Source organism: Siniperca chuatsi, linkage group LG15 (genome assembly GCF_020085105.1).
Source record: "Siniperca chuatsi isolate FFG_IHB_CAS linkage group LG15, ASM2008510v1, whole genome shotgun sequence".
NCBI classification, from domain to species: domain Eukaryota; kingdom Metazoa; phylum Chordata; class Actinopteri; order Centrarchiformes; family Sinipercidae; genus Siniperca; species Siniperca chuatsi.
Genome location: NC_058056.1, coordinates 16233295 through 16255868, shown reverse-complemented (window position 1 = coordinate 16255868; position 22574 = coordinate 16233295). Strand labels below are relative to the sequence as shown.

The 22574-nt window shown below is 39.9% G+C and overlaps 2 protein-coding genes across 13 annotated transcripts; one reads left to right on the top strand and one right to left on the bottom strand.

The window, feature by feature from the left end:
• Positions 1-264: 264 nt before the first annotated feature.
• On the top strand, positions 265-15893 carry LOC122861401 (sorting nexin-14-like). Of its 12 annotated transcripts, none has more exons than XM_044165709.1 (32): positions 273-577; positions 739-921; positions 1054-1174; positions 1594-1667; positions 2138-2216; positions 2311-2354; positions 2450-2537; positions 2630-2714; positions 2800-2956; positions 3158-3233; positions 3466-3510; positions 3645-3725; positions 3984-4098; positions 4513-4668; positions 4776-4900; positions 5583-5641; positions 6123-6149; positions 6953-7099; positions 7814-7946; positions 9103-9289; positions 10137-10220; positions 10476-10576; positions 12240-12351; positions 12531-12571; positions 12814-12933; positions 13376-13499; positions 13798-13962; positions 14108-14203; positions 14350-14441; positions 14761-14817; positions 15262-15329; positions 15641-15893. In XM_044165709.1, exons 2-31 carry the CDS (start codon positions 785-787, stop codon positions 15313-15315), a joined length of 2982 nt encoding a protein of 993 aa, XP_044021644.1. In that variant the 5' UTR covers positions 273-577; positions 739-784; the 3' UTR covers positions 15316-15329; positions 15641-15893. The 12 variants fall into 12 exon arrangements, 11 of the variants coding, with proteins under 11 accessions (XP_044021648.1, XP_044021644.1, XP_044021645.1 ...); XM_044165710.1 differs by having other exon boundaries at positions 273-619; positions 15644-15893; XM_044165708.1 differs by having other exon boundaries at positions 273-619.
• A 261-nt stretch (positions 15894-16154) lies between these two features.
• LOC122861402 (snake venom 5'-nucleotidase-like) lies at positions 16155-22168 on the bottom strand. Its single transcript, XM_044165720.1, has 9 exons — positions 21761-22168; positions 21386-21608; positions 20897-21085; positions 20410-20607; positions 19741-19895; positions 19435-19543; positions 19189-19338; positions 18165-18365; positions 16155-17182 (listed from the first exon to the last, which is right to left on the bottom strand). Exons 1-9 carry the CDS (start codon positions 22103-22105, stop codon positions 17025-17027), a joined length of 1728 nt encoding a protein of 575 aa, XP_044021655.1. The 5' UTR covers positions 22106-22168; the 3' UTR covers positions 16155-17024.
• Positions 22169-22574: the final 406 nt, after the last annotated feature.

Below are 22574 nucleotides of genomic sequence, written 5' to 3'. Positions count from 1 at the left end.
ACGTAAAATGGCCTTTCAGTTTCCGTGTGTAGTTTGGGTAAATTACCATGATAAGTTATTAACCAAACAGTCATATTAACGCTAATGCACTTTGAGTCCATTATTTAAGAAAATAATAAAAATCGACATGGCAGAGGAACTCCACTCCCATATCTGCCTCGTTTTTTTTAATCAGTACATGTCGTCGTGTATTGTGGCTTATCTGTTTGAGGGAAGATGTAGCTGGTCTACTTATTTGTCTGTAAACGAGTGCTGTGAGCTCAGCGGAGGTGACATCACGCGTCTCCAGCGCTGACAACCAGGCAGCAACCGTTGCCCCCCGACAATGGACAGAAATGACAGCTAGAGAACCGCAGCCATTAGCCAAACAGTATCAGAGTTCCAGGACAGCCTAGACACAGATGATGCTGTGTAATTATCTCTAATCCTGCAGTGGTTTACAGCTGTGTACGGCACCTCGCGTCTCCTCCGCTGATCCTACAAACGGGCAGCCTGCGTATTTATTCTGCAAATTCATGATGGTGTCGCTCCTGGACTACAATGAAAAATGGCCCATATCATCCACCGTACACTTCCAGTAAGTGCTGGTGGATAAATAAAATCACTGCAACCTGTCTTGGTATGTAAAGCAAAGAAGCAGCAGAAAAATTACACTTTTGAGGTGACGCTGTTATGTGTCGCTGCTGCACGCCCCTATTTATTTTTAGACAGTCGCATGATGTCTTCTTTATTTTACAGTAATATGCAATAGGCTACATGCGAACAGGCTCCCAAAGCGACGAAGATGGGATGCATCAGGGCTTGTCTGCAGAAAATAAGACGCAGGATGAAGCTAAACCGGCTCAGAGAGCTGGGCCGACAGTATCCAGTCTTCTGCTTTCTGCTGCTGGTCCTGCTGCTGTCCACTGTGCTTTTAAACAGGTAAGTGCACAGTAGCTACTCTTACTCCATCAGTGCTACTTCATGTGTGACTTCCCTGACACCCTCATCTATTTCTTTTATATGCTAGATGTTTTTCACTCAGTTAATAGCAGTATATTTCTGTTTTGACAGATATATTCACATTATAATGGTGTTTTGGTCCTTCCTGGCTGGAGTCGTCACTTTCTACTGCTCTTTGGGGCCTGAGTCTCTGCTGCCCAACATCTTTGTCTCCATCAAACCAAAGACCAAGGTAGGTCAGAAAGCAAGAACTATAGTTGTCTGATACTGACAACATTAAAATTTCACGGTATCTGTGACTCTGCCGTGATCATAACAATTTGACAACATTTTTGGTGTATCATTTGATTCTTTTACATAATATATCTAAGGTTTATAGTGATTTCTGAAGAAAAATCTGTACTAATATGAGCACGTTAACACTTAAGCAATATCACAATACTATCCTGATATTCAGTGTCTCCCAACTCTGAGTGTCAGAAATGGCAGGTAAATTTACATAAATTATTGGCTGTTTGCCGTAAATGAATTGATATATTGATTTTGGACACAAAATTCCCTATGTTTAAAGCACATTTGCGGCTGCAGTGAATGATGGGTAGCACCTCTGTAAAAGCTGTTAACCTACAGTATGTTAACTTTCTCTTACAGTCATTCCAACAGGAGCTGTTTCCACTGGGCCACAGCTGTGCTGTTTGTGGAAAAATCAAATGCAAAAGGCACAGGTGAGATACCTGGTTATGCTGTGGTGCAGTGGAAGTGGTTGTATTGTGACCTTATCATTTGTGTCAACAGTAGTTGTGCTTATGAGATAAACTCTTAATGCCCACAGACACAAGAGGGCACTCCATAGACCTGGATATTCCCTGTGACTATGTATATTGCCATGCTAGTAGATATCCTGGGTTTACTTGTGCTACTAAAAGACAGTGTAAGTATCTAACAAAGTGATTCATTTGGAAGCAAACAGTAAGGTAAATTGGAAAACAGTCCTCTGCATTAATTGAAGAGAGACTCTTTATATAATTCTGCTGGAATCTTTTTGCATTTGGTTTGTCAACATTCATTCAATGTGCTCAATAATAGTCATTCATGAAGTTATGGAAGATGTTACACTGCCCCCTAGTGGCCAGAAAGGGTTCCTGTGCTTTTCTTAATGCATGATACATTTTTTGTTTTTTCAATTTATTGATAGACCAACTTTATTACTGGAAAACTATCAACCATGGCTTGACCTGGAAGTTCCCTCTAAGGTGGATGCTTCCCTTTCAGAGGTAATACATGCATGGATTAAACATATTTTTAGTCATTATCAAATGAATAGACCAAATTATCTCATAGTCTGCTTATGTTTTATTTCTTTCCAAGATTCTGGAGCTGGTTCTGGAAAATTTTGTGTATCCTTGGTATAGGTAAGCCATTTTTCTGTATTTTTTGCATGTTGTAGTACAAGGTGGTATAATAATATATGTAGTGACAAATGTGACTGTACAGTGTTTCTTTTCAGAGACATCACGGATGATGAGGCGTTTGTTGACGAGCTGAGAGAAACTTTGCGCTTCTTTGCAGCTGTGTTGGTCCGCCGAACCCAGAAGGTGACAAATTAGACTGTATAGAGGTAAAATCTTGGGATGCTGATTGAACATGAATTTTTAATTTAATTTATCTTTTTTTTTTTCTCTCTCAGGTGGATGTGGCATCCCTCATCACACAAAAGCTTCTTAAAGTTTCCATGAAGCACATTGAACTCATTAGCAAAGCAAGACAGAAAGGTATTGCTGATATGAGTCTTTTCTTTGTGTTCGCCATAAAAAAGCAGAACAACAAACCTCTCTGCTCTCTTGCTCTCCTCTGCAGTAAAGAACACAGAGTATCTTCAACAAGCTGCCCTGGAGGAATACGGTCCTGACCTCCACGTAGCCCTTCGCAGTCGCAGAGATGAGCTCCTCTACCTCAGGAATCTGACTGAGATGCTCTTCCCCTACATCCTGCCACCCAAGGCTACAGACTGCAGGTAACTCAGTGCTGTTACAATAAAGGACATGCAGTGCCTCCATATATTTGTCACAAAAGTGAGTCACCAAACATCACAGCTCTTTATTGTCCCCCAAGGAGAAAGTCTGACAGCATTGACACTATACAAAAGTAGATAAGGATCACTCTTTACTCTTTCATTTTCTTATTTCCTGCTGCCTTATCTGTTCGCTCCTCTCAGATCTCTTACTCTCCTGATAAGAGAAGTCTTGGCTGGTTCTGTCTTCCTTCCTTCAATGGACTACTTGGCTGATCCAGTGAGTGTAGACACATAAAGGGCCAATTTTCTGAATCCAGAACTGCTGTTACTTGAAGCCCTCTGCAGATACAGTCTATATTTGATCTGTATTTAGTGAGCATGTCAGTTAATGTTATTTACCACAAGCATGTAAATGGAAGACAAAGATGTGTCTTTTTCAGAACATCAAAAGTACTTACAGTATTCTACGTGAGTTTTGTGAACTTACTTAGATTTTTTTTTTATTTCAGGACACAGTGAATCATTTAATTTTGATTTTCATCGACAAGTCCCCTGTGAGTATATCTGTGAACTGACATGCACAGGCAGTTCCATTTAGATTCTGTGTATATAAACATATTGCTGCAAAGTGTATGTAATTTGTGGGTGAATAAGATAAACATGTTTTCGTCTGTTTTTGTCCCTCCAGCCTGAAGAAGCCACAGAACCAACTTCAACGTTGGTTCCTTTCCTGCAAAAGTACTCTGATACTCGCAACAAAAAGCCCTCTGTAAGTGTTTCCTCTGATCCAGGGGAAAGTAGTAATACAGTCATTCTTAAAATCTTTGAAATCCAGACAACCTCTGATCAAATAAAATCTTATAAATACCATCTCAGATTCTATATGTAATAATATATCACAATATGCAGGCTCAGTGTGTTTTAGTGCAGTAAATCAGGTCTCATTTTTACACACCAAAAATGTTGTCAAAGAACATATCTTTGAACTGTTCTGTCTTTCCCTACTGCTCTCTCTCTCTCTTATCAGGTGCTGAAGCTGGAGTTGAAAGAAATCAGAGAACAGCAAGACCTTCTCTTCCGTTTCATGAACTTCCTGAAGCAAGAAGGGGCTGTTCATGTGCTCCAGTTCTGCCTTGCAGTCGGTAAGCGTGTACCGAACCTTTTGGATGTTTTCAAAAGATACTTTGGCTGCTTTTACCTGCATGAAATTCAGGTTTTGAATTGTAAATTTCAAATGCTCCTCAAAATACATTATACGACATAGGTGAAGTAATAAACAGGTGAAGTCCTGTTTCTCCTTTTCTGGTTTAATTACTTGGAATTTGTAGTAGCTGTAATGTCAACAATTGACTCTATAGCAGATAAATTGAATAGAAGCAATCCTACTTTAGCCTTTCTCTGACCTCTCAGTGTCACACAGTCAGTCTGAAATCAAAAGCAAAACTCACTAAAGACTGTCTGTAATCTTGACACTCATGGATACCACAGTGATGCATTCTTGAAGGTCCTAACACAGTGAGACTGAGATGTCTGACTCTTCTTGTCTAACTTCTCAGAGGAATTCAACGATAGGATACTGTGCCCAGAGCTGTCAGACTCAGAGAAGATGATACTTCATGAGGAGGTGAAGAAGATCTATGAGACCTACTGTTTGGACGAGAGTGTTGACAAGATACGCTTCGACCCCTTCATAGTGGAAGAAATACGCAACAGTATGTGACAGAATCACTGAAATTACAAAAGAAAAGTCCAGCTCCAGGACCCACCTTAACAAAAGTGTGTATGCTATCATCTATGTGGTTTTTGTTTAACTTTCCAGTTGCAGAGGGCCCGTATTCAGAGGTGGTGAAACTGCAGACCATGAGGTGTTTGTTTGAAGCCTATGAGCACGTCCTGTCCCTCCTGGAGAATGTTTTCACCCCCATGTTTTGTCACAGTGATGAGGTTAGTGTCTACACCAAGAAATAAATCACTCAACTCACTGTCACCTAGTGTGACAACACATGCCTGAGGCTCAACCCAATTAATGAATCACCTCTTTCATATCTGTATTGCATCTGTCTGTCATGCTCTGGTTTCTAAATACAGTCCTTTCAAAATAAGGTTGTTTCAGCACAGACTGAATATTAATGTTAATTTGTTTGTGTCAGAAGTAACAAAACTATATCTGCCAAATGCTGGAATTAGAGTCAATTTGGAATTCATTGACTCCCTTTTTCTATCCTCTTCCGATCTCTCAGCCACCAACCACTATCGGCCGTGTCATCAATACCAGACGCGCAAATGGCCAATGAGCCGACACTGGCGTTATGCCAAGCTGAATTTCACCCCTCAGAGGCCGTTTTATTGAAAACAGCTGGGTGGACCAGTGCTCAGCCATTGTCCACAGCAGGCCACTGCCCTGCATGTGTGTCTGGAAAATAATAATATTATTTGATATTTTATTGCCACTTCTGTTCCTGCTCCAAAATAAAGAGTGCAGTCATGATTATTATTGAGGCATAAAGAGGTCACTCGATACATACAGTAGTACATTTCGTTAGTGTCGCTTATATACTGTCCCAGAATTTGCATATGCTGTGTGTGATTGACCCAAGATTTACATACCTTTATTTTCATTCTCCAGTACTTCCGCCAGCTCCTGAGAGGAGCCGAGTCCCCTGCCAGGAATTCCAAGATGAGCAGGTAGGTTTCACTTTATTAATTTTTGTGGTTGTGTGTAACAAAAATAAAAGCTTGACCATGATGTTTACCAGCATATTGATTCATCAGTTCATATTTGACAGAAGGTACAGGTACTTTCGGTAATCTAGTCACAGAAAGCAACTAAAAGACAAGTTCCTTTAATATTTCTGAATTTCACTGATAATTTAAGTTTTTTTAATGTTCACAGCTCTCTGTATCCCAATAGCCACTGCAGTATGAAGGAAGTATATAGTATGTGCCAGCTGCATCAAATATAAATATGAATTCACTTTAAGTTTTGTCTTAATACAGCCTAAAAGAAGCTGTAAATTAGCAATAAAAAATAGTTTTTTTTTTGTAAAATGAAACTTAAAATAGAAGTGAACTGACCCAGGGATCGACTGTCATGTTTCTAACACGGGGTGTGGTGTGTATGTGGCCATGGGGCCCTGCCACTAACTCCTTGTGCATATTGTTCCAGAAATAGCCTCAGTTTGGATGACATTCGGTGAGTATAAGGCATCAGTGTGCTGATCAAAACAGTGGCTGGCTGAGCAGTGCTGCTGCACGCAAGATACAAACGACACTTCATTCTTGCCTGACTGGTCTACAGAGGAACATGTGCTGCCTTTTTAACAAATTTGCTGTGCTCTGGGCCCACCGCAATCAGGGCTTCAGTTCAATGAGCACTAGTTGATAATATGATAATTACATGTAATTCTTTTTTATTTGGTGCCTGTGCTGTAAATGCAAATGAGAGAAGATTGAGAAAAGTGACTTTAATCAGCTAATCATGTTAATCATGCTGCTGAACACATGCAATAAAAATGTTTGTTCTGGGAGGTTTAGGCTTTATTTTTCATGATTTTCTTGTTCAAATTTTCAAACTTGGGTTCGCTTGCTTCCAAAATTACAGAATTAATCATCAGGGGAACTTCAGGAAGGACATTGGGTTCAGATCTTGTTAAGAAAGCAATCTTGTTATGAAGGAAGTTTTCAAAGCAGCATGAATTATGCCTCTCAAAGAAGAGAGAAGAGATAGCAGATAATGGCTCTTACTGGCACTCCATACGTAAACATTGACCAACTACAAGTCTCAACTCCCTCCATGTCTGCGATTCAGTAACCCCCCTTCCACTCTGCCTGTCTGTCTGCCCGTTACTCCATCTATGTATTGCCACCACCGTGCTGTGTCTGTGACTGTATGTATGTCCACTCTGATTCTGTAACCACCATACTGCCTGTCCTGGTATGATCCACGGTCCTCTCCCTCCTCTTGCCCGTGGGGACATGACCTTGTTCTGCTTATAGTTCCTGGGACTGGAGCCCCGAGTCCCCGTCCTCACTGTTCACCGCCTCTGGCAGCTCTTCACCTGCATCTTTTAACTCCCTCCATGCCCAGTCCACGTTCACAACTTTCCCATACGGCTCGTTATCCCACCGCCACTCATCACCCAAGTAAGTCAGGGTCCATTCGTGTGTCACAGGTCGCTCAGTGTGATGTTATGCTGTCCACTTTCTCCTACGTGACCCCAGTCCCAGTCAGACGCCTGCATGGTGGGGCCGATGCATGGGGTCCTGTTTTTATTTGTCATGCGTCCTTCCTCCCCAACTTTGTTGTGTTGTTTAGGCTAAAGACTCGCCTGTTGTTTTTGACAATGCAGTGACTTTTCAATGTTCAGTTTCTCGTGTATTGGGTATATCACCATGTATCATATGGTGATTTTTATTTCACTTAATCTAACAGGCACTCACACAGAGCACCTGTGATGTTTTGTGTCTGTTCTGGTTGACTGATAACTAATCATATGACATTTTTGCAATCATTCAAATTTGTGATCCCCTTCCAACTAGACATCTGTTCATAAAATCACTGCTCACTGCTGTGTGTTGTGTTTGCTTTTGGACCTGCAGCCCTTAAACCACAACCCAGGCATTTCATTTCATTGTGAGATGGCTGTGAAGTGACATTTTGGCTTTTGGTTTGGCTACCTTAGCTTTTTCTCCACATTGTACAGTCATGATACCGATGCAGTATGCTGTTCCTTGCTTCCCCGCCTCTCCTCTACGGTTCCTTCCCTATCACTTCTCTCAAGCTGCATGCGCTTTGCTGAAGCCATGCGCATCTCCTCCATCATGCATTGTGTAATAACATCCCTGTTTGGGCTGCAGGAACACGTCAAAGAGGGGCGAGTCCTTTGGGATCAGCCGCATTGGCAGTAAGATCAAAGGAGTGTTCAAGAGTACAACCATGGAGGGAGCCATGCTGCCATCCTGTGGACTGGTGGAGGGAGAAGATGATATGGTGAGGCTGATCTAAAATATTCCAACCGCTCATTTTTAGATGATTTTGTTATAATGCTAACAGGACGATAGTTTCCTTTGGAGTCTAGATTTAATCACAAATCAAATGGTCATTTGTGTGTTGACTTACTTCAAAACAAAAAAAAGTAGTTACAAAAAATTTGATCCTGTTTAGATTTTTTCTTAACCACTTAGGTTACTGCAAAAAGTAATATTCAAACTAATGCACCCCTCTAAGCAATCACTGTAGTTACCACTTGGGGGCGTTGAGTGAAGAAAGGAAAGCCACACTGTTTTAACTAAATCTGCCGTCCATGTGTTAACTCAGGGTTTTTTCATTTTGATGATATCACAGATTTTAGTCTTGATCACTGCTGTCTGGCTTCCCCAAGACATTCACATGATTCCAGCAAGTGATTGTGCTGTTCTGAAGAACCAACTGAACTTTGAATTTGCAAGCTCAATTGACAGAAGGTTGTGTGGGCTTAGGGAGGAAGTTTTTCCCTATGAAACCACATGTAAGACTCATGAAAATGACTAAACATCTGCTTTGATTGAGAGAAATGTAACTGGTGTGTTTTGTTAGTACAGTTCTGATCTAATGACTTCTTTTTTCTGTAGAGAAGGTGCCTAACTGGTTGGTATTATTTTACAAATATTGTGTATCAGAAAATCAACCATATCTACAGATATAATGACTCTTCCTCCATAGCTGGTGCAGTAAAACAAGACCTGATAGCTGAATGTTTGGAAATATTTATTTAATTGCCCTTCCCGTACTTAGTTTAAGGGGATGTGCTGGGTTTCCTTTAGCATTTCCTTTATTTGTGGCTGAGTCTCAGCCAACCTTGTTTTTTATTGTTTTTTTTATGGCTTATTTCCTTCATTGTAAATTGGATAGGTGTACACTGTATGTTAAATGAGCTACAAAGTGAAGACACACACAGTGAAACACAGTTGAATTGTAATTCACTACAAAATAAACAGAATCTGAACTCAAAAACAAAAGACAAAAATTAAAATACAGATCTCCAGCCAGTAGTGATCTTAAGATTGTACAAAGTGTTTTGCACCTCAATAGTAGCAGTTTTGACCATGACTTATTTCTTCTGAAGACTCTACTTGACCTTAACCTTTCTCATTTCCTTCCATTCAAGGTGGAGGAAGCCATGATGGTGCTGGAGGATGACTCCCCCATGGAGGCAGCCTCCACCCCCAGCACCCCCCGAAACCTCTCAGCCTGGAACATCACCATCCCGTACATTGATTTCTATGATGACGATGTGAAGAGGGAGAGGATTCCTGTGTTCTGTATTGATGTAGAGCGCAACGACCGGAAGGCAGGTGAGGCTATCGGACCTGTCCTTCTGTCTCACTTACTTTCATCTGAGAGAGGTCATTCTGCTTTGCTGCATGATGTGAGCTGTGGCGTTAGCAAACAAACCACCAACTTTCTGGTAACTTTATAGTGAGAAAATAGATTTCCATGAACTTAAAAACTTAGACTTGGCAAGATCTTCATGTAAAAGTAAAATTGTTTTGTCATCTTAAAGGAATAGTTCCACATTTTTGGAAAAGCTTATTTGCTTTCTTGATATCACTCTTATATCTGTACGGTGAATATGAAGCTACCGACCGAAACCGGTTAGCTTAGCTCCTGGATACAGGAGATACAGCTATATGCTGGCTAGAGCTTCATATTTACAGTACAGACATGAGAGTGGTATCAATTGTCAGCAAGAAATCAAATAAGCATGTTTTCCTAAAGATCCAACTATTCCTTTAATGGAGAATGTAGGACTATGACAGACAAGAGCATCTTATTGCCAATAATGGAGACCTCATAGATTTGCCCCCAGTGACAATCTGGTGCTAAATACAATCACTTGTTGCTCAAACAAATTGACAAAAATCTAAATATAACAGTAAAATGCAAGTGACTTTTGCAGATAAAGCTGTGAAAAATAAAAGCAGTGTTTTCCCTCTAATTTTTCATTTTTGGGGTATTTTGGTGTGAATATTCACAGACTAGCTACAGTAAGTTGGTTGATATGAGCAGTGAAAAGTAACACATTTACCTCTCACTGCCTGCTGGAGCTGCCAACATGCATAGTTCCCTCAGATGACAGTAATGCTAACTGAGAGTAGATCTGACTTATTGATCTTACTTTGTGTTTGTGTTTGTCTGCAGTGGGACATGAGACTGAGCACTGGTCCGTGTACAGAAGATATCTGGAGTTCTATGTCCTTGAATCAAAGCTCACTGAGTTTCATGGTAAGATTTCTGCAAATTGTTTCTTTAGTTTGCATTAGAGAGCATGTGCCCTGCTCTTTTTTCAATCATTGTCATAAGGAAAGAATTACCAAAGTTGTCTCATGGATTCCAGAGGATTCAAAGAACATTGCTTCCAAGTGAACCAAGTAAGTTTAATGGCCCTGTTGCATCATTTAGGGCCTTGTGTGGGACAACTGTTATTTTCCTGTGGAAGTAAAAGAAAGCTTTTTCTGTGAAATCTTACACCCTCTATAGGCTCATTTCCAGATGCGCAGTTGCCTTCGAAGAGAATCATCGGTCCCAAGAATTACGAGTTCCTCACATCGAAGCGTGAGGAGTTCCAGGAGTACCTTCAGGTAGATGTCCTGATGAGAAAAAAATGACACTTAAGTCTTTGAATTGTATTAGAAACGTATACTCAATACAGATTGATGGATCTGGAGATGAGCCAGTATTTAAAAAGAAACCTCTGATTATGTAATGTTCCTGTGCAGAGAGATGATTATTATTTAAACACACAGCTGTGGCTGCAGTCTCGATGAAAGTGGGCTGATATAATTATCAAGCAAATGCCTGAGTCATATTTGATCATGTGCCAATTTCCCACTAAACACTGGTCAATTCAACAGTGAAACAAGTCAAAAAAATCCATGAGGTAGGAAGTAGCACCCTAACCCAAGAATTTTGATGAGTGGCATTTTGCCATTACTTGGTGTCTCACTTTTTCTCAAGCCCGGAGCCCATCAACACAACACACACACACACACACACACACACACACACACACACACACTCACACACACTCACACTCACACTCACACACATACTCACACCCACAGACACACAGTGCTCCAGACAAATCTTTTCATAATGCATCTCGCTGAACAGGCAGCACTCTAGTGACCAGACATCAAGATTAAACTGGATCGGTCTCAATTTTTGAGCATTTGTTCCAGGAACACACCTTGTCCAGTTTCAGAAAAGAACCTTTTAAAAGTGATCATTATGAAATTGTAACAAACTAACAATACTGTATGTCAGGACCATGGACAGGTTAAATCAATGTCCTAAATGGAGAAAACATTTTCTCTCTGTCTCTGTCCTATTTGGCTGTTGTGAGGACAGTTGCAGCTTTTCAAAACACAGTCCAGACTTTGCAACTTGTTTGTCTTCTGATATTTATTTCTTGAAAAATTGCTCATGATTTCATGGAGTTTTCAGCAGCCGACTCACAAATCCCAGATGTTTTGGAACTGGAGTGTCCTTGAACGCAGCAACAAGGAAAGATTTTTAAATGGTCCCTGCTCGCAAGTGCATCACCATAAGATGATAACTGACAAAACTACAAGACAAAGAGTCTACAGCCATGCTAGCAGCTCTGTGAGGCTGTCCTTAGCCACAGTGGTGCTTTGAGCTAAATGTTAACATCAACATGCTAACATGCTTACAGTTATAATGTTAACAGGCTGATGTTTAGCATCTTATTTTAGTGTGTTAGCCTGCTAGCATTTGTTAATAAGTACACAACACAAAGTACAACAGAGGCTGATGGGAATGTCATTAGTTTTGCAGCAATTAGTAAATCTGATTTATACCATAGTACAATAAAAGTCCCCTCATTTGTGCCTGTGAAACTGCGAATGGCTCATTAAATCAGTTATGGTTCCTTTATGGTAGATGATCTCAAAAAGAGCATAGCTCTTTATTGTTTAAATCTTTATTGCACATTTGTCCATCAGACAAATTAAAATTCTGATTTCATGGTGGCCCTAGACGAAAAGACAGCTGATTGCCAAAGTTATTACAATTCATCCAGAGGGGACATGAATGTCTGTACAAAATTTAATGGCAATCCATCCCGTAGTTGTTGAGAACCATCCCTAGAACCATGCCGCCAGCATGGCTAAAATGAAAAATTAACTGTGATAGATTCCCTATCTCAAAATAACTTTCAAGTTTCTTTATACCATGCTGAGATTAATGGACAGAAATATAGTATATAATGTGTTTTCTTTGCAGAAACTTCTGCAGCACCCGGAGCTGAGCAACAGTCAGCTACTTGCCGACTTCCTGTCCCCTTATAGTATGGAGTCTCAGTTCCTGGACAAGATGTTACCTGATGTGAACCTGGGTAAAGTATGAGTGTGGCAAAGAGCAGTGTGATGGATTATGTTTGAACAGCAGAACATGTCAAACACACTGTGAAAATGTTTGATCAACCTGACCTTGGTGTTGCAGTGAAACAATGTTAACAGAGGTTAAATGTGACAGAGCCATACATCACTGAGATAAAGTATTTATGTTTCACAGGGAAAATCATTAAGTCAGTTCCCAGCAAACTGATAAAAGAGGTAAGAAATGCATTTCTAGTGGTGTGTGTGTGTTTGTGTCTGGGAATGCTCTTCATTTCTCTCTGTCTCATCTTTCTACATTACAAATGTTTCCCTTCACGTCGCTGCAGATTTAAGCAGTCACTTGTGTGTTTCTTAGATCCTTAACAGTCCGTTTTACCTTTTAGATGAAATATACCTGTAAGAGAAATAATACTGCCATAGTAACTTATACAGACTGTGTCCTGTTCTCTCTCTGTCAGAAAGGGCAGCATCTGGAGCCTTTCATCCAGTCCTTCTTCAACTCTTGTGAGTCTCCCAAACCCAAACCCAGCCGCCCAGAGCTCACTATCCTGAGCCCCACCTCGGAAAATGATAAAAAGGTTAGGGATTCAAATTTTTCATACTCTCTCTGCCTCTGTCTCTCTCTCTTCCTCTCTCTCTCTCTCTTTCTGCAAGCCTAGGCCCCAGGAATGTTATCCTTTGAGTCATCCCTGACTCTCAAATTTAGTTTAATAGTTATTTACACTGAAGGGTTTCCAGTTACCACTTTCTGGTTGAAAATTCACATTCCAATCGGGCTTTCCAGTTCAATGTTTGGGGGAGGGTGGGGGTTGGGGGGTCAGGGATTAATGCATACAGTTTAAAAAGAAGAAAGACTTTTGTTGCAATATTTACATTGTTCACATTTTGTTTGTGAAAGAAACAACAACACATAGACATTTATGAGTAGAAAAGGTTTATGAAGCAGAATAGCAATATAGTAGTCGTATGGTCTTAAATGGGCTTCCATCTTAAACATGGATGTAAATCCCTCTTTGGTAGCTCTTCAATGACCTCTTCAAAAACAACGCCAACCGATCAGAGATGACTGAGAAGAGACACAATCAGAATTACTTCATGGAAATGATCACTGTTGAAGGGGTGTATGACTACTTAATGTTTGTTGGTAAGTGAGTTCTCCTGGAATTTGTTTATTGCAATATGGTCATCACAACCTATTATTTATTAAATTAATTTTATTATTTAATGCATTTTAGCATTAGCATAAGCTTGCATTTAGTAAAGATAAGAGACATTATTGTCATCCATCCGTATACAGAGCAGTACAGTACAGAGAGGAACGAAATGCACTTGAAGTACGGGTTGGTTTTCCCTCATTAATCACCACCATGACAAGTAGACCCCATTAGTCACTCACACACTCTCTCTTTCTTCCTCTTTCTGTCCTTCTTCATGGCTGTCAGGCAGAGTCATCTTCCACATCCCCGACTGGCTGCACCACCTGCTAATGGCTGGCAGGATCCTGTTGAAGAACACACTGGAAGCCTACACAGACTACTACCTTCAGTACAAACTGAACCAGGTGGTCCAGGAGCACCGGCTAGTCTCGCTCATCACCCTGCTTAGAGGTACACTGTAGAGATGTTCACATAATTGTGATAGTAAGGAGAGTGGTATTGATCTTCTGATCTAATTCTTGGGGGGGGGGTTTGCCAAAATGTTGAACTATTCCTTTAAACAATCTAATGAGGTGAAATGATTTGCATAATCTAGACACAGTTTTCTGTGAGAGCAGTCTGCCGCGCTCGGCTCAGGACAAGCAGAGGAGGGCGAAGAAGACATTTGAGGAGATGATGACCTATATTCCAGGTATTCATTCAGATCTTCCACGTAGCGTTTTGTAATCTGTGGACCACCTTACTTCCGACATTTTCACATACAAGACAAATTTACAAATGTGAAAACAAGTCAGTTTTATGTGTCAGCTGGGAAATTCATAAGCCATTTATCTTTAGACTTCCTGGGGAAATGTATCGGAGAAGACGCCAAGTATGAAGGAGTACGTCTCCTCTTCGATGGACTGCAACAGCCAGTTCTCAACAAACAGGTACGCAAGGACACTCTCACAAACACACACACACCTAGCCCGTAGAACGCATTTCTCGTTTTCCCAACGTGTTTGTACTTAATTGACCTGAGAGAAGATGTGACAGGTAATGTGAAAGTGAATTTGAACCTGTCTCCATGCTGTATATCTCTGCATGTTTGCACTCATAACTGGGCTTAGGTACACACTGTCACATGGGATGTGGCAAACCACAATCCAAAATATTTTTTGTAATTTGATTGCAGTATCCAAATGTTTTAAAATGTATTTGCTGTTTTATTTAAAGGTCACTGACCTTAATGCTTTTTCACTTCCTCAGCTGACATATGTGCTGTTGGACATCGCCATTCAAGAACTTTTCCCTGAGCTAAACAAGGTAAACAGATGCTAGCATTGGTTTCCAAAGAAATATTGAGTCTGAACATCAATCCATCCATCCATCCATTATCTGTACCGGCTTATCCTTTGCAGGGTCGTGGGGGGAGAATAATTGTATTTATTAATCTGTATCAAATCTATAAATGTCATTATTACACCTGTAATAAATTTAAGAGTGAAACCTATGACTGTATGATGATGTCTGACAAATAAGTATATAAATCTAAATCTTTAAATCACTGAATTTTCTTTAGGAGAATATAATAATAAAAAAGTATGCTAATAAGCATGCTTATTTAAGTGATTGGAACTCTACACTTCTATTATAGGCTTTCAAATGTGCCTGTAGTTATTTATCCTATAGAGGGTTTTATGTTGTAATGTCTTAATTTAATATTTAAGTGTTTTGGAAATGGAAAAATCACCTGTTGTTCTTACACAGTTATATTTGGCTAAGCTGTCAGAGCCAAGATTGGCTGTAGTGATACCATCTTGAAGATTGTGAGAAAAGTATGTATGTACGTTGTTTGGATGTATTTTGGGCTGTTGAAATGTACCACTTTTTGATATACAATATAAATATTTTTATTAATAAGACACATTTTTGTAATCATTGTGTAATTAATAGCAGTGTAATATTAACATGCATTGTTTTCATATTAAAATCCTCAAATCAAATGTGAATAATTACATAAAGTACAGCCATTATCATATTATAGCCATATTATCTGTAACTATAAGTGATAAATATATATATAATGGAACACCTATTTGACTAAGAACATCTATTTTTGTGCTTACTCTATGTTTTGTTTCCTCAGCAGGTACAGAAGGAGGCCTCTATGATGGCTCCATGGATGTAAAGTGAACAGTTCAATGGACATGAGCTGACATGCTTATGAGGCATTAAACTACTGCAGAGACTTTTGTTGGTCTGGTTACCAGAAACTTACATGTAGTCACATGTACAGCATCTGACCTGGACACCTGCAACAGCAAGAAAAGGAAACACGAGGCTTCTCCTGCTGTATGTGTCATTTAAAATCAATTATATAAATAAATGCCATAACAGTGGTCCTTGTGTAATTATTCTCAACTATGAAAGCGAACAGTATAAAAGTGTGCATCTGTTTGACAGCTGCAGTTGATTGTAGCTGTAGTACAACTTTAAATGAATTACCTTTTTCCACTATTTCACACTGTGATACTATTGAGGACACTGCGGTATTACCACAGATGTAAATACCTCAACTGCTATATATCCATCACCTCATATTATAGCCTGTAACAACTTGGAAAGGTGGTCATTGTGGAATCAGTTTTACAGAATCAAACTAGAGTTAAAATGTTTATTTAATTGTTACTGTCATTTTTTTGAAAGAGAGTGGAAAAAATCCTACTATACAGCACACGTAGTCTAAGCGGGGGAGGGGCAAGGGAGAGGCAGCATCAACATCAACTGTGGCAACTAAAATTACACTCAAATAGATAGGGTAATATAATTCTTTATAAAAAATGAGGTTAGATGAACAGTCACAGTACTCTGTTCTTTATCTGAATGAGTCAAATGAAAGTTTAAGGTGGAAGACAATCTATAAAACTGCAATAGATCAAACAGTACGTTTAGGCACATTCAGGTGCATAAATACTTTAAAGCTTGGGCTTGTTGTTTTATTCAGTGAGGGAAGGCAGAGATACAGCCAGACAGCTTTCCCTCTGTTCATCATCTCACTAAGAAGTTGGACACTGTCTTTGGACTCTTTCATACCATATAGTGAAGCATTGTCTCGGATTCATAACATGGCACTACTTCTGTTCCTTCAGATTCACAAGAAAAAATACTAAATACTAAAAACAACTTACATGTACTTTTAAGTCAATAATATTGGTGATATCCAAAACATATTTACTGTTTTCATATTTACATTGTTCATCTTGCACACTTGTGTGTAAAATCGTATTATACAGAACTCGTGTTTTTTTGGGGGTGGGGGTAAAATTAAGTTCCTGGTAAAAAAAAATAAGTTCCTGGAAATACTGCCTGGATATTGAATCTACCCTGAGGCTGAACCTGCAATCCTGTTGTCTTCTAGTTATCCTTGAAGCCAGCGAGATGAGAGGCAGTTAACCAAGTCCCAGAGGAGTTTCCAAGCAGCCAAACTTGCCCTTCAGTTTATCACAGTTTCCCAGAGTGTGCAAAGCCAATCAGAGGATCAGGGACAGACATAAACCCAGCAGCAACAAACCAAGGCTGTGGGCTGTAAAAACAGCTGAGTTCCTGAACGTGATCCGGCCTTCCACTGCAGGGTACACACGCTTCATGTCCGAGATGTATTTGGAAAAAACAGAAACGTCCATATCACCTGCAAGAGGCGGGAAAATGACAGCTTGGTTAGTATTTGGTTGGTATTTTATTTTCCTGATAAAACTATCTCCTTTCGGCCTATGCTTAAAACTTGCTTATAGGACAGCTGCAGTCATAATATAATGTTCAAGTGAGCGAAATATAGTGAAAGACATTTAAATGTATTGATGAATGAGGGGAAGCCAATGCAAAAATGATTGTTAAATTATTATTATCAGTTATTGCACAGAAAGAAAAAACACAAAAACAAGACTAAGAGTCTACAGCGATGCTAACAGCTCTGTGAGGCTGTATGTAGGCACAGCGGTGCTTTGAGCTAATGCTAACATCAGCATGCTAACTTGCTACAATGACAATTCTAACATGCTGATGATGTTTGTAGAAAATTTCATAGCAATCAATCCAATAGTTGTTAAGACTTCCATCTGGAGCAAAGTGGTGGACCGCTGAACTGTGCTAGGAGTGGAAATTGCTTGTGTGCAACACGTTTCACTCTTCCCAAAGCAACATCCTGCCTTTCATAATATTTGCCGCTGAACCGCTTCCCCTTTACTTCTGCGTGCTCTTGCTGATCTGTTTTAAAAACGGACTTTTCCACTGTTTTTGTGTAGACAGTTGAATGTGACATGAGGTGCCAAGTTTGAGAAATCTGAGCCAGAGAACTAGACAGAGAACTTTAAAAACATTAAAGCCCAGGGCTTACTTAAGGTCCAGTCCAACAGGAAGGAAAAGTAGGGGAGGGAGGACTTTGAGACATTAGAGATCTGGAACTAGTTTTTAGCAGTCTGTCAACTCTAAAGAATTATTTTAATCAGAAACATTTTTCTTTTGAGTATTATGCAGTGAAACTTACAAGCAAATGAAACTAACTCTTCTTTCCGGCTGTCTTTTATCATCAAATTAAACAAAAACAACATTTAGTTTCAAGTAAATGCTCACCTTATCTCACACACAATTACTAAACAGCCTCTGCTGCCCACCTGTGTTATGCTTCAGTAACTCCTCCTTGATCATGGTAAAGTTATCACCTCCGCCCACCATGTATGAAGGCATGACCACAGTGTACGTCTTCTCCAGGTCTAACGGTTCATACTTGGGCACACGGCACGCAGTGCAGAGCATGGACACAGACACTACACGCTGGTTCACTGGTTTGGAGAGGTCATACTCGATGTGAATGCCTAGAAATGTCAGAGAGAAAATGAGGAAATGTTAGGCTATGTTTGCTTAAGTGTTACATCAGTAACAAGTAAAACATTTAGAGGAATAGTGTGACATTTTGGGAAATACGCTTTCTTGTCGAGAGTTAGATGAGAAGATTGATACCGCTGTTGTGATTTACCGTTGAAAATGAAGCTACCATGAGCAGCCAGTTAGCTTAAAGACTGGAAACGGGGAAACAGCTAGCCTGGCTCTGTCCAAAGCTAACAAAATTTGCCTACCAGTATCTCTGTAGCTCACTACCTCGTAAAACCACTAATTGGTTTTTGTACAGATTAACCAAACAAGATGTATCGTAGAAAAGGTAGAACACTCCTGGACGAATGAGTGACTACACCGTCAAACAAGATGTACAATTTTAATTAGCAGTGTTTGGCAGCAACGCATTACTTACGCAGGAGGCAGTTAGCTAAAAAGAGGTGAAATACGCCTCATGATCCCGGTAACTCAAACGTTGTATATATTACATGCTGTATCTTAGCTGCCAGCTAGCCACCGGTAGCTTGCCATATATTTGGCTAGTTAGCCTTCAGTTGAGGACGGGACTTCTCTGGAGTGCACTCAGTCATCAGGGTTAAGCTTATGTTAGTTGTTGATGTTCGGTAGCCTACCTAAGCTAAGCTAACTGGCTGCTGGCGGTAGATTCATATTTACTGGATGGACATGAGAGTGGTATAGATCAAATTATTCCTTTGATACAAAACCTGATAACAGTTAATATTATTCTAAGAGACCCTGGATGAAACAGTGATGGTGGAGCAGCACAGGGGCCAGAAGAAATACCTGACACTTGAAGAAATTCTCCAGACTTGTTTCCATAACTGTGAACGGAATGTTCAAATGCCTTTTTCACAGTTGATCCCTTTATTTGAACCAAGTCAAAGGTTCCTCCAAATGGTAAGACGGTGAGGATCTCCTCCATAGTTATGGAACCTAAAAGTACGGGCAAATGCCATTACATTAAACAAAGAAACTACAACTGCAGCCAGTGCAAAGTGGCCTTTGTAATGAAGCACTCCATTGAAGTACCATTTTTGTAACGCTCGTTTATAGCTGTCCGTATTGCCCCACTATTCAGCATACATATGCCCACGTGGTTCCACTGCAGCTCACTTGAATACTTTATATTGTGATAAATCTGGCAACGTAAAAGGAAAAAAATAAATGTTATAGGCTGAGGTTACATGTGTTCATGTGTGACAAAACGAAAATGTTTCTCTTTTGTTTCAGTTGTTAATAAACTGAACAACAAAATGAGGGAGCAACTAAGGCTTTCTGAATATACTGTAAATGAATGACTTAATAAATGAACTAAACGTTGCCCATAATTATTACCATAGCATCACAGATCAGGTTTCCAAGGTTACACTCCCGAAATCGACACTCTTCAAATGTCCCATTGAGGTAGACTAAGGTTTGTCCGACATACTGTGAGGAGTACTGAGCCAAGTCTTTCTTCCACTCCTCAATGTCAGCAAGGATATCTGGGTCTGAGTGTTACAAAAAGAGTGACACTTGTGTAAAGAAAGGATTTATGAAAACATGAGACACGTTTATTGTATAAACTCTTGAGAAAGGAAAATAGATTATATTGTGTTTTTAGTGTGCTGCTATAATTTTAACAAACAGGGCATGCATTAAACTGTTTCCGAACATAATCAGAAATAATCTAAATGCATTTGGAATTTTTATGTATTATCTACAAGTTCAAGCTTTTGTTTCAACATCATTTGTTTCAACATCATTTGTTTCAACATCATTTGTTTCAACAGCTGTGTAAACATCAAGTTCTTGCCAAAATTATTCCATGTGCACTAATTATTTATTTACTAGAGCATTGCACACAGATAGACGTCCCAGTTCAAGACACTTAATCTCACATCAAGTCGTTTTAACATGATAAAATCTCATTTTGTTTAATGAATTGTTTCAACCATTCAACCAGTTAACAACTGAAAAGTCAAACATTGGCCTTGTGTAATTACTGACATTCAGGATGTCTACCTTGACGTATGCTGCTGTCCATTAGGATGGGGTTTCCAACAGCTTTTTTCACATTCCCAGCCTCATCAAAGGTAACTTTCAAGTGTCCAAGGTACTTCCCAAAGGCAAAGGCCTGGACCACCGGCACATTTCTCCCATCGTTAGACCTCACCATAAAAGGGTACGGGCCTGCTGGCACTTCAGTGGATGGGTGATTTCCTGCAGAGAAAGACATTTTGAGGTTTGTAGTGCACTGTTTCTCATTTCCTGTTACAGTGAAGGTAAAATGATGTCTTTACTCTTGCAGTTTTTAACTTGTTTGTTGCATCTGTGAAGCACAAGTATCTGAGCATAGTGGGAATGCTAAAAAAAAGACAGACTTCTGCAGATGAATTTAATAAAAACAGAAATAAAAAACAATACTAGTTACAAGATACAATACAGTTGGTCTTTTGTAAACCTCAGCCACTAGAATAGACCTGAATTGAATGAAATAGGATAAAAATACCCGTATAGAGGAATGTGTTGGTGTGTCCTCCAATAACGACGTCAACCCCTCTCACACGCTTGGCGATGTCTCGATCCACGTCAAAGCCAGAGTGGCCCAGGGCGATGATCTTATTATAGCCTAAGGTTTCCAGCTTATCGACCTGAAGCTGAAGTGCTTCCACCTCATCCTCAAACTTTAAGTGTTGTCCTCACACACAGGGGAAGAATGGGAACTAGGATTATTTTATTTTAGTGGACAATGCTCCTCATACTGATGAATAAAACTTGAAACATCAGATTATGATCAGATGACAAGAAGGTGTAAATAAAATAAAGTACTATAAACCACACTGGAAAAAGCTCTAGAGAGTGTCTTAAATACAAGTTTCATTAAGTGACTGTTCTGTCTTGGGGTAACAAAGCTGTACACATGAACTGCTGCATGCAAAAATTGTGCCAATAAGGACATTATAAACTTCATAAATCAAACAACAGATTTTGCTTTTACCTGGCATGGATAAGAAGGGGGTCTCTGCAGTGGTGTAGCCGACCACAGCCACTTTCTCTGAACCCACATTTATGACTGTGTAGGGTTGGTAGTAGCCACTGAGTTTTGCAGCCAGAGTCTTGTCAGGTTGTATGTTGGCACTCACCACAGAGAAATTTACTTTCTGGAGGAAGGGCTGGATCAGACCCTCCACTCCATTGTCAAACTCATGGTTTCCAAAAGCCTTAAACACAAAATTTTATTAACTGAAAACTAACTCTACAATTCTACTATTAGAGGATAGACCTATATCAATTTCTCTAAAAACAAACAAACAACCATTTTCAGCTGTGTGGTCGCACATTAACAACAAATCACAATTAAAAGAATATTTACCATAACATCATAACCAAGTTTGTTCATGAAGTGCGCTGCTTCGGCGCCCTTATAGTAGTTGAACCAGATAGTTCCTTGAAACTGGTCTCCAGCATCCAAGAGCAACACATTCTTCTCCCTTTTCCGGATCTCCGACACTTTAGTGAACCTCCTGGCGACCCCAGCGAAGCAAGGAGCACCGGCTGTACACTTCCCCGCGTCCTCGCTGGTCTCCTCGATCCGTGCATGGTTGTCGTTGGTGTGAAGCAGTGTCACCTCAAAAGTCGCCACTGTGCCCGAACAGTTTAAAAGCAGAAAGAGGCAGAGCGAGGTCAAGAGAGCGCACCGTGACGCCCAGGCGCTCATCGTGTCGCTGTGCGTAGAAACGCACCAGTGACCAAGTATATATAGAACATGAAAAAGGCGTGAGCTTTTTTCTCTGAAGTAGGATGTGTTAAAGCACAGAGCAAGATACTGAGGTTACAATATGTGAGATAATTCCCACGAAAAGTTAGAACACCTTTAATAATGGGTCTGTAAGCTGTAACGAGTTTTAAAATGGTTAATAAATCATTTCCCTAAATTTACTAATGCGTTATGGGTCCGTTTTAAGCAATTAATAAGAACAACTTTTGGGTTGCCAGGTTGTGAAAAAAACCTTTGACTGAATGGACCATATGACCACTTACCCTCTGGAAAAGGGCTGCAGGATGATCTCGACCAAAATACATTTATTAATAAAACATTAAGATTTTACTAATTATTACAAACGTTTATAATTTCATAAAAGAAAAGATAAATACCAGCCAGAAAATTCCCAACCTGGCCACCCCCA

Coding starts and splice junctions, on each gene's coding strand:
- LOC122861401 (XM_044165709.1), top strand. CDS start 785: ATGGGATGCATCAGGGCTTGTCTGCAGAAAATAAGACGCAGGATGAAG. Junction 3,726..3,983: donor CTCGCAACAAAAAGCCCTCT/GTAAGTGTTTCC, acceptor CTCTCTTATCAG/GTGCTGAAGCTGGAGTTGAA. Junction 9,290..10,136: donor GCGCAACGACCGGAAGGCAG/GTGAGGCTATCG, acceptor GTTTGTCTGCAG/TGGGACATGAGACTGAGCAC.
- LOC122861402 (XM_044165720.1), bottom strand. CDS start 22,105: ATGAGCGCCTGGGCGTCACGGTGCGCTCTCTTGACCTCGCTCTGCCTC. Junction 21,609..21,760: donor AACTTGGTTATGATGTTATG/GTAAATATTCTT, acceptor TTTGTGTTTAAG/GCTTTTGGAAACCATGAGTT. Junction 19,896..20,409: donor GGACAGCAGCATACGTCAAG/GTAGACATCCTG, acceptor TGTAACACTCAG/ACCCAGATATCCTTGCTGAC.